We start from the raw sequence: 11,665 nt of genomic DNA on the forward strand, positions 1-11,665 counted from the left end.
CTAAAAATAACTGCAATAGCGTTGAAATTAAACATAATATATAAAGCTGCACATTTGGAAATGTTCAAATAAGGCTTTGTCCTCAGGAACCTCCAAATTGTACCAAAAGGTACCGTACTTTGTTAGTTAAAATAAAATGTTAACTTAAACCACAGGGCAATGCAGACAGTAGCTAACATTGTTTTGTTTTCACCACATGCATTACAACTAGTTTTGAAATTATTGCATGAAAGGTTAATGTATTTTGTTTTAGACTTGTTTATTGTAAAAGCCAAAATGCACATACATCTTTTTAAAGTTGAAATGTATGGCCATAGTTCTCATATATTCAAGTGTCTGCAGGCTGGCATTCATTCATTTTACCAAGTCCAAAATCTACAAGTTAATTTGAATAGAGTAACATTTATTCTTTCAAAAATTAATAATGTTGAATCTTGAGTATTTTTTATTGGGACAAAAGCATAGTATTCAACAAAGTGTCTTCAACATTACTACATTTGATTGAGCCCTTTATTCAACCATTCACACGCACACACACAAATTGACAAAGACACCACAGAAACATAAGTATTGTTTAATGCAAGAATTATTTCCTTTTGAAAGAAAAAATTAAACCTGCAGATCACATTCATGAATTCTTTGCACTGGCCATTATTCAGATTCTATGATGTTTAGGACTAACATTTCCTGTGTAATTGACACCCTTATGTGTACATCCTGAAAATATAAAACAAAGTCTTCATGAATAAAAAATACATTCTAGATACAACAGAGGTAATGTGGACAGCAAGAGCCGTGTATCATGAGCTTACGGTGGACATTAATCACAATTATGTATAGATCTGTACAGTTTTATTTTCAAGTATAGGACATCTTCCTAAAAGCGATTGAAAAAGTCACTCCAAAAACCACCTAGAAGTCATATGTGTTGCATAACATTTCTTTAAAACCTCTCACCCCATTAGTCACATAAAGGTCTCCTACCTACACTAGACAGATTATGGCACTAAACACTCAGATAATAATTTATGTGAATGATGTAGGAGGAAGTTAGTCTTTTCCCCATATATTATCTTTTTTCTACTGCCACCTCTTCTCCAGTGTGGGTGCTCTGGTGGATCTTCAGGGCGCTCTCTTGTGCAAAGCTCTTTTCACAGATGGGGCAGGTGTATCCAGAGAGGTGCTCACTGGCTATGTGTGCTTTGAGCTGCTCAGGCCGAGCGTAGCTCTCATCACACTCTGTGCATGCGTGAGCGTTGCCAAGCGTAGACCCATGTACCTCCCTTTTGTGTGACCGCAGGGTTGTAAGAGAGGGGAATATGAGGTCACAGTTTGCTTCAGAACAAGGGATGTTGAGTTCTGGTTCCAGGTCATTGGACGGACAGCCCTCTGTTGTAGAGTCATCGTACCCTACTTCCTCTTCTTCTTTGATCTTCTTGCTCTCTACCATCCCCCCTTGAGCTGCACTCTTAGGTTTACGGCCACGTTTCTTGCCTTGCGGCTTAACGCCACAGTTTATATCACTGGCAAATTTCTCCTGGTGCTCCAGAAGCTCTTCTTCGGTCTTGAAACTGGAACTACATTTGCAACATTGGTAGGTGTTGATGTCATCAGCAACCACGGAGTTCTGTGGGTGCACAGCCAAACGATGGTTGCGAAGGCGTGAAGGGCTGGGGAACAGTGCGCCACAATCCCTGCAGGGACACCGTCGTTCTATGCACTCGTGTCGCCGGTGTTTGTTCAGCTGCAAGACATTACACATTCATCCTACAACATCATTGAATCAGTTCCCAAGATCACAATAAAACATGTGGCGTGCTGTGCACTCACCTCAGTAAAGGTGAAGAAGTTTTTCTGGCAGTAAGCACAGAGGAAGGGCTTCTCCTCTGTGCTGTGGCTGGCCTGGTGCTGGCTAAGCTCCTCCGAGTAGGAGAAGCTCTTGTCACACTTGTAGCAAGTGAAGACCGTATCAGTCTGCAAAAAGGATGAGCAGGAGTTACAGTTGCAATCAAAATTATTCAACCCCCCATTGCACGTTTTTTGGCAAAATATACAATTTCTCAGCTGTTCGCAATAAACAAATTACACAATAATTGTTTAAGTAGTTTAATGAAACTAATATTACAAAAGGTTTTATCCAAATTCAACACAAAATGCAACTTTTAATGACTTTAATGAATTTACTGCAGTCTCAAAATGATTCAACCCCTTCATGACAAGCATCTTCAGTACTTAGTAGAGCACCGTTTGAAATTACTCAACTCCCTGTATCAAGCACACCTGGTGCAACTAATCAAGGGCTTCATTAGTTCAGGTGTGCTTGAGATAGAACACATAAATACCTGGTCTGGCTCCGGGTTTGTTCAGAGTGACGTTTGCTTGCATGTTAGAAATATGCCTAAGTCAAAAAATTGTCCAAAAAGATCATTGCCTTGCACAAACAAGGAAAATGATACAAAAAGATAGCAAAAGCACTGAATGTCCCTAGAAATACAGTTGGGTGCATAGTTCGCAGTGGCTACACTACCTGGACGTGGCAGAAAGAAGAAGCTATCAGCGGCTGCCCCCAGATTCCGGAGGAGGCAACTGGTCAAAACCCCTCGAGTGACTGCAAAACACCTGCAGCAAGACTTGGTGGCAACACGCACTGAGGTTTCAGTTTGCACAGTAAGGCGCATACTAAACACTGAAGGGTTCCATGCCCGGACTCCAAGACGCACACCACTACTGACCCAAAAGCACAAGAAAAGTTGGCTCCAATATGCTGAAAACTATATAAATAAGCCACCGAAGTCTTGGAATTCGTTCTGTGGAGCGATGAGACAAAACTAGAACTATTTGGGCCTATGGATCAGCGGTATGTCTGGAGGAACACGAATGAAGCATATGCTGAAAAGAACACCCTGCCTACAGTGAAGCATGGCGGTGGCTCAGTGATGCTCTGGGGCTGCTTTGCTGCCTCTGGCACTGGAAACCTGCAGTGTGTGGAGGGCACGATGGATTCAGTCAAATATCAGGAAATCTTAGGAAAAAACGGCATGCCGTCTGTGATGAAGCTGAAACTTGGGCGTCATTGGACCTTCCAACAGGACAAAGATCCCAAGCATACCTCAAAGTCCACCAAGGCTTGGTTTTAGAAGAAGAAATGGAAGATCCTAGAGTGGCCATCACAGTCGCCTGACTTGAACCCCATCGAAAATCTCTGGTGGGATTTGAAGAAGGCGGTTGCAAAACGCACACCAAAGAATATTACTGAACTGGAGGCCATTGCCGATGAGGAATGGGCTACGATTCCTCAGGAACGCTGTCAGAAGCTGGTGTCTGGCTATGCATCACGTCATAACCGCAAAACGGTGCTCTACTAAGTACTGAAGATGCTTGTCATGAAGGGGTTGAATAATTTTGAGACCGCAGTAAATTCATTAAAAGTAGCATTTCGTGTTGAATTTGGACAAAACCTTTTGTACTATTAGTTTCATTAAACCACTTAAACAATTCTTGTGTAATTTGTTTATTGCAAACAGCTGAGAAATTGTATTTTTTATTATAAACCTAATGTGCAATGGGGGGTTGAATAATTGATTGCAACTGTAGGTTAGAAATATGAAATCCTAACTACAGGCTGTTTACGAATGATGACAATATTCAGCTGAAGTTCAATTGAATCTTCACTTTCATCTACAACTATAACATTTCTAAACAGTCTCTTATGTTTAGATAAAACAATACATTGAAAGAACAATCTGTAGATTACTACTTTAGATCCTGACCTGGCATTTTATATACAATCTTCTTTTTCCTACCTGCTGCAGGTGCTGTTTGTACTGGTCCCGATGACTCTTCCTCATGTGCCTCTCCTTGGCTTTGGAGTTACAGAAAGTGATGAAGCACTGGAAACACTGCAGACTCTCGTGCTGATCTGCATCACAATGAGATGACAAGTGGTTTTATGATTAGTTGGAACAAAACAGCTAGAAATATATGACTGCATGCTATGCTGCGATTGCTGTCAGTTGAAAAAATTATTTGATTAACATCACATTGTGCAGGAACTATGCAATGACAAATGACAGCTTACAGGATTGTAGAGGGGCGACCACGGGCTCAGACTTGATCTCCTCTGTGGTGGGTCTCCTCTCCTTCCCAACAATGACTTTCTCTATCTTCATCATTTCCATGCTTCTGCGTTAAGACACTGATAAGCCACATGGAGCCGCGACATTGAAACACACTGTGCAGCTCATGCATCTTCAAGGTTGAGACGTAAGGCTAACATTGAAATAACCCAGGTGAGAGGCATCGGGGTGTTTCAGATAAATATTCAGACATTGGAAGTCGTGAGAATAATGTCAAATAGATATCCCTGTTGAGAGGCTGACTGTCTTTTTAAGCTGGGCGGACTAGTTATGAAATAAAGACAAAAAGACAACATAAGACATATGGGCCTGAGCTAACGTTAGTTATTTGACAGCAACATTGAAAGTGAGAGGGTTCTGCTAATTTATCTTAACGGCATTTTAAATCTTGCGGCCAAGTGCTTACTTTTGTGTTATGCCTTTGTATTTAAATCTTCACATACATCAGAAATCGTGTTGAATATGGACTTATAAGTCTTAGTAAACAATTCCATCCATTTCTTACCGTATGAAACGTCCGCCGAAATGAAGCCGCAGTGAGTCTTGTTCCCACATCACGTGATATGAGAAGTACAACCAATCACGGAGATATCGCGAGACTATGGAACTGCGGTTGTCGCCAGTTGCTTTTGAACGTCCCTCAAGGCACATGCCTTATACGTTTTAATAAGTGACATCATCCTTTATGTTATTCTGTAACTCTATGCAGTCATGCAGCACACTATTCTTGTTACAAAAAAGTTTTAACTGGGTCGGCATTTATCATAAAATGCTTTTTTCCACCAGTAAAAAATAGTGAACTCTGGCTGTGTTGAACTCTCTGTTTATGGTTTATTGCACATTGCAAATTCCTAAACATTAATGTATTTTTTTGCCACCAAATAGTGCTTCAGTCTTTAGTGGTGTTATCACCACCGTTGACTATAACAACTCTAATATACTGTAACTACTCATTTCAAAAATATTATTTGATATGAAAGATGATGAAGCTGTTCCTCTCTACAAATGTCTAGATCTAAAACACTTTTAAAAAAATCAACAAAAAAGTTTAATGAAGATTCATAGAATTTTATTGGTTATTATTGGACAAAGCAGCGCATCACTGTAAAACATATGCACTTTAAATATTGTCAATGAAATAAGCACAAGGTTGAGGGCAAATAGACAGAAGAACGAGTCCAAGGAGTTAAGAGCTATTTAAGCCCTGGCCTGCTGCTTCTGCTGGTGCTCAGCAATTCGGCTTTCCATCACAGGCCTGAAGTGCCTGATCAATCCCTGAGAACACCACAAAAAAGAGAAAACATGAATAATAACAGAGACTGTGCAAACAACAGTATGTCTGTAAGTTTACATAAAACTGCATAAACGTGTAAATAACTAGAGGTGGTTAATATTTAATGGTCAGATTAAAGTATTTCATTGAAGTTGTGGTTGGGAGTTTCCTCTGTATAGCTACACCAACCTAAATCTAATACAACTGGCTATCATCTTCAGTTTTATTTAATGAATACAAGAGCTGTTAATTAAACTATGTGGTAAACTTTATTCACCCTCAATCAAAGTTCATAAAATAAACACTTTTGTCAACGTAATGCAAAACACATATAACAGCACCACAAGTTCCTTTTTTAGAATCCCCCATGCATCTTCTGAATGATCCTGTTGGTCCATGTGTTTACCTGCACTGGCCATGCCGCACCATCTCCCAGGGCACAGATAGTGTGTCCCTCTATCTGCTTACTCAGCTCCCAAATCATGTCAATCTCTGAAGTTCGAGCATCACCCTTCACAAAACGCCACATCATGTTATTCATCCAGTCCACTCCTACAGAAACAGATGAAAGAGAAATGTAACTTTCTACTAGAGGTATTACGAGGCACTGGAAAAACTCAATAAGGGCGATGTTATGGCCGGTGCAGAGGACGACACCGGCGCTCTTACCTTCTCTGCAGGGTGTGCACTGGCCGCAGCTCTCATGCTTGTAGAACTCAATCAGGCGGGCGATGGCTCTGATAATGTCAGTCTGAAGAAAAAGAAAGCGCAGCCACCAATCTAACAGATGTTTGATGATGACTTTGGCGAGCTATGGAGCAGAAGTGGCAACTTACCGATTTGTCCATGACGATGATTGCAGCCGTCCCAAGGCCGGTCTGAGCCTGAAGGAGGCCGTCAAAGTCCATCAGCACTTCTTCACATACCTTCTTGGGAATAAGCGGTGTTGAGGAGCCACCCGGGATTACAGCCAGCAGGTTATCCCAGCCGCCACGCACACCACCTACCAGATGGTTGTTTGTTTTCAATCAAGTAAAAAAAAAAAAAAAACTGCATTTACTTAGGCGGTGCTTATGTTAAGCTATCTTAATCTTCACTGTGACACCCCTCGGGGGCAGATGATCAAATTTAGGTTTTGACAGACTTCTGTCAGAGGGTTACAATATAATAACAACTCTACGTCCCAGTTTGAGAACCAAGCTGGTAATAAAACCGTTGTCTTAACTAGCGGGCTGATCAGATACATTTCGTTACACGTTACCTGCGTGCCTCTCGATGAGGTCTTTCAGAGGGACAGACATCTCCTCCTCTACGGTGCAGGGGTGGTTAACATGGCCAGAGATGTTGAAGAGCTTTGTTCCAGAGTTTCTCTCTCTGCCGAAGCCCAGAAACCACGAGCCGCCTCGACGACAGATGGTGGGCGCCACGGCTACAGTCTCCACATTGGCAACCGTTGTTGGGCAACCGAACACACCTTTAAGAGAGTAGATGTGAGGAATCTATTTCAGTGCCACTTTCATTTGGGCAAAAACAAAAGTCTTTCTGTTGTTCACTGTGTTCAGATCATAATAGCTATGAGGCCAATGTGTGAATGCAGTGAGATACAAGCTAACAAACATTACAATCAACATTTCATTCCACGTTTTTTTATATTATACAAACCCCCCTTGTCAAACGCTCTGCGTGCACCTTAACTCACCCACGTCAGCAGGAAATGGGGGCTTCAGACGGGGCTTCCCCTGCTTTCCTTCCAGGGACTCGATAAGAGCAGTCTCTTCTCCACAAATGTAAGCTCCAGCACCACGCATCACAAACACATCAAAGTCATATCCGGTGCCACAGGAGTCTCTTCCAATCAGCCCTGCAGCGTAGGCCTCGTTGATTGCCACCTAAGAATATATATATATATTTATATTTAAAAAGGAATGCTTCAACAGAGTGGATTTCTACAGTCTTCTACAATTATACGTTTGCTTTTCTACAAAATTCCTATTACAGTAATGAGCTCTTGACCTCCACTATGTAAAAATAAACCGCATCAAGACAACAGTACATACAACAATGTAAAAAGCATATTCGGTAAACATGTCATAGTTGTAGAACTTGGAATGAAGTTGATTTGAAAGAAATGGGAGAGCTCCTATTATGTTGTTAAGCACAAAGACGTAAATAAATAACAATTTCTCACCAATATGTTTTGTAGTATTTGCTGTTTCGTCGACTGGTTAGGTGGATATATCATCAGCATTGTTTGCAATAACATAATATAATAATAATAATACTCCACAAAAAGGTAAGTCAAAATGTGTAGGTGTTATATTCCAAAGTAACTATTGAATTATAAACTATTACTTAAGCTATTGGCATGTTTGTTAAATGCCTGTTTCAATAAACTGGTGGCGCAACCTTGAGACAATGTACAATGTAATCATTTAAACGTATACGTGTCAGGTTTCATGATCACCTGCAGGTTGGACGACTCATTGTAGAACTCTCCTCTGATATAGATGTAAGCAGCACGCGCCCCCATGGCCCTCCCAGCCACCAGGCAGCCCTCCACCAGCTTGTGGGGGTCATTCCGCATAATTTCCCTGTCCTTACAGGTGCCCGGTTCTCCCTCATCTGCGTTCACCACCAGATACTTTGGCCTAAAGCAAGACATTGGAACTGGGTTAAATATGTATATTATTTTTTAACTTAATGTTGTTCGACTGGTGAATGAGTGCAAACAGTTTGTGCAGATGGTTGGCAACAGCATACATCCAAATACAGTTTCACATTTTTTTGCCAATTGAATAAGTCGGTTACCTCCAATTATTAAAAACATTACTGTGAAATTAATTGTAATTTATAAACGTATGAAACGTATATCATCACTCCCAATGTGTTAAGAGATTTTTACAAAATACCATTTATTGTTTTTTGAAACCAGCGCAAATACTTTAATTAAGGAATATAGACATTCTTCAGTGCTGGTTTGGAGACATTTTGGTTTCCATATGTAACGTGTAAAAATGAAACAGTCAAAACATGAGAATATCGAGCAAAAAAAAAAAAAGGACAGCAGAAACCTGAGCATTTATCTGCATGCTTACTAACCTGCCATCGCTGGGCTTGTTCATGAAGCTCCACTTCATGCCGGTGGGGAAACCAGCTCCACCTCTCCCACGCAGGCCAGAACCCTTGATCTCATTGAGGATCCAGTCAACTCCATTTAAAAGGATCTCTTTAGTTTTGTACCAGTCCCCGCGCTTCAATGCGCCCTTCAGCCTGAAACACAAACATGGGCATTGTGTTCCATTATTTTTTGCAAAATGAATAATTTGAAAGATATATAGTACCGGTCTTCAGGAATCTGTTCAGGTGAAAAACAATAGAATACACACGGATATAATGACAATATCTGTAAACTAGAAGACATTTGATAAAAAATGGCTTTTTTTTCACTCAATCAAAATCACCTGGAAAATAAATTCCCTGCATGAATGAATACATTCTAAGTCTTCAGGAATCTGTTCAGGTGAAAAACAATAGAATACACACAGATATAATGTTTTTTTATTTTACAGAGCCCATAACAATAAAGTGGTAAGGGGTGTTACCTCCAGTCATGGCGGCCATAAAGGTTTGTGAAAATCCTGTCCTCATCTGCCAGAGGCCCAAATGTTGTTTTCTTAGGAGCACTCTGAGCAAATCAAACACATCATTAATGTTAACATCCTTAACATATTAGTACAATTCACATTTTTGTTATTTCCAAAATGCAGGCCAGGTACAATTACATTTTTCATTTAGCTGAAGCTTTTACCCAAAGTGACTTACAATAAGTGCATTAAATCAAGAGGCAACAGATCCAGAACAACAAGAATGAGTAAACTACAAATCCTTCAAGAAAGCCAAACTACAAAGTGCCAGAAGTAAGTGTCATCATAAGTGCTAATGAAGTGCGAACTAGTCCAGGTATAGTCAGAAGAGGTTATGGCTGTCAACAAATATTCTATATTCGAATAGTTCTTAAAAACAACTATTCGAATGTGACAATTAATATTTAAATTTAAAAAAAAGAAAAACTGTGGCGCGACTGTCTGCTTTGCGGGTGGATGCGCGCCTGACTACCGACTGTATATTGCATGAATAAAATAGACCAGAGAGGCTACAGTAGCTTCATGCACTGGTTTGTCGTTTGCCTTGATTTGCCGTTTCATGCAAAGGAAAAGTTATGTGTTTCGCGACCTAAATTGCTTGGACAAAACTTTTGATCAGCACTCAGCATTTACTTTATTATTGTCGTCCATTTAGAGAAAGAAAGACTGCGTGTGTGCGAGCGAGCGAGCGATCTGCGGTCTTGGCCATTAGTTAATTTACTTATTTTTGTGTAGGTAATATGTTGTTAAATATGTTTAAACTTAAATAAATGACCTATACAAGTAGTTATGTCCCGTTGTATTCATTTGTCCAGTTATTGACGCGCCTAATGCGCAACCAGATATTCTAATATATGTGTTTGTTTAAAGCGAATATTTAAACGTAATTTTTGAGCAATTTTGACAGCCCTAGTAGAGGTGTGTTTTCAGTTTGCGTCGGTACCTGCGCTGTGCTGTTGAATCGGGTGATAGCCGCTACTCCACCTTGACTGACAGCAGCTGGAGCGCGGGCCACCCCACACGCCACTGCTCGGGACAGAGACAGCATGCTTCCTACACAGAGGAGACACAAATCAAACGGACACTTTAAGTGACTTTTGTTGGACAATCACAGTTAGCGCTTTGGATGTTGATTACTTTCATCAATAATTAATGTGATGATTATTTTCGAAGATGACGTTTTCCCGGAATCCGAGGTGACATCTTGTTTTACACAAATAAAAATAAATAGATCTAAACCCAAAAGGGATTTATTTGGCAATGACATAAAACACATAATCCTCCCATTGAAACAGGTAGAACCAGCGTTTAAGAAAATAAGTAAACTAATTGATAACAAATTTATAAATATTTTTCTATATTCACACAATAAACTAAAAGAAGCACAATAAAATGGGTTTATTTTTTAATCTTAGAAGCTAAAGAAGAACATAATGACTAACATCAAATATATTCTACACTATACATAACGTGTTATTACTAAAAATAGATGACATTTAATACAAAGTTATTGTAACTTAGCTGTTTTTTAAACACGTCAACATACGGTAAACTGTGAAGGACCTAAAGTAGACATTAAATTATATTGTTTTGATACCATTAAGCTGCTTCTAGTGAATACAACAGACGTCGAGAGAAAGCAGATGACGGTTCTGTCAATCAAAGCCACATTTTTACCGTGACGACCGAGATGTTGTATTTTTAAAGATATTTTTAAAGGCTCTGTCACAGCTTTGCTAAAGGAACCGAACTTGTCATGAGGCGGTGTTATGTCAAACGTTATTGAGGGAAGTTATCTAACGAAGGTGAGGGCAATTATATCAATCCTCAACAACACTTCCCACTGTAATATTTAAGATAACCACAGTTGAAAGGAACTTGAATCATGGTAAACCAAACTGTTTCACCCGCTTATTAAGGACACCCGAGACCCATGCAGATACAACGTTAGCTAACGCTAGCATTAACTAACACTAGCCTGGTGCTAAGCTAACGTTAAGTCAGCTAGCGGTTAACCTTGCAATGTCAGAATAACATCAGCCGATTCACGACATAAACATCCAGACGTCACGTTGACGAGACATCCACGGACACGTTTACAGCAGCCGCAATGGTAGCTGTATTAAAAACACATGTGGAATAAACGGGTTGGATGAAAATTAGCAAACAATCGAAGCGGCTTACCTTCTCTGACGATACGTCCAGAGTTTATGAAACACTGAACGGAAGTGAAGTGCACAGAGCCGGAAGTTCATCAGCAGCGCGGCGGTTGTAGCGCTGTAGAGGCTTCTTTAAAAGTTCTGGTTGCACAACAGGCTTACAATTTCATAACAACAGTCAATCCTCACTGAAGGTCAGTTTGTATGTGTATGTTTAGAAATTCTTATGCAGTTCTTTGGTAACATTACCTACTGTGGATAACTAAAACAGTTACACTACAAAAGGAAATAATGCACTTTTAATACACTTGTCACTTTTCAAAATAAAACTTTAAATAGTCAACATATAAGGCTGATATATATGGCTTGTATATACATGGGATATTTTTATATAAATGTCATGTTTACATACATACATACATTACATACATATATATATATATATATATATAT

The 11,665-nt window shown here is 39.9% G+C and overlaps 2 protein-coding genes across 5 annotated transcripts; both read right to left on the reverse strand.

Annotated features, from left to right (window-relative positions):
* Positions 1–560: 560 nt before the first annotated feature.
* LOC120826852 (uncharacterized) lies at positions 561–4,752 on the reverse strand. Of its 3 annotated transcripts, none has more exons than XM_040189423.2 (5): positions 4,642–4,752; positions 4,079–4,195; positions 3,804–3,919; positions 1,831–1,974; positions 561–1,744 (listed from the first exon to the last, which is right to left on the reverse strand). In XM_040189423.2, the coding sequence occupies exons 2-5, from the start codon at positions 4,176–4,178 to the stop codon at positions 1,070–1,072; spliced, it is 1,035 nt and encodes a 344-aa protein (XP_040045357.2). In that variant the 5' UTR covers positions 4,179–4,195; positions 4,642–4,752; the 3' UTR covers positions 561–1,069. The 3 variants fall into 3 exon arrangements, with proteins under 3 accessions (XP_040045357.2, XP_040045356.2, XP_077937630.1); XM_040189422.2 differs by having other exon boundaries at positions 4,079–4,182; positions 4,642–4,747; XM_078081504.1 differs by having other exon boundaries at positions 4,079–4,179; positions 4,642–4,706.
* A 431-nt stretch (positions 4,753–5,183) lies between these two features.
* On the reverse strand, positions 5,184–11,492 carry ndufv1 (NADH:ubiquinone oxidoreductase core subunit V1). 2 transcript variants are annotated; one of them, XM_040189421.2, is made up of 11 exons: positions 11,238–11,492; positions 9,997–10,106; positions 9,012–9,094; positions 8,509–8,679; positions 7,874–8,057; positions 7,109–7,298; positions 6,671–6,883; positions 6,246–6,412; positions 6,079–6,160; positions 5,816–5,961; positions 5,184–5,411 (listed from the first exon to the last, which is right to left on the reverse strand). In XM_040189421.2, the coding sequence occupies exons 2-11, from the start codon at positions 10,099–10,101 to the stop codon at positions 5,334–5,336; spliced, it is 1,419 nt and encodes a 472-aa protein (XP_040045355.1). In that variant the 5' UTR covers positions 10,102–10,106; positions 11,238–11,492; the 3' UTR covers positions 5,184–5,333. The 2 variants fall into 2 exon arrangements, with proteins under 2 accessions (XP_040045355.1, XP_077937629.1); XM_078081503.1 differs by lacking the exon at positions 11,238–11,492 and having other exon boundaries at positions 9,997–10,108.
* Between the last annotated feature and the right edge of the window lie 173 nt (positions 11,493–11,665).

The sequence above is a fragment of the Gasterosteus aculeatus genome, chromosome 10 (assembly GCF_964276395.1).
Source record: "Gasterosteus aculeatus chromosome 10, fGasAcu3.hap1.1, whole genome shotgun sequence".
In the NCBI taxonomy this organism is placed as follows: domain Eukaryota; kingdom Metazoa; phylum Chordata; class Actinopteri; order Perciformes; family Gasterosteidae; genus Gasterosteus; species Gasterosteus aculeatus.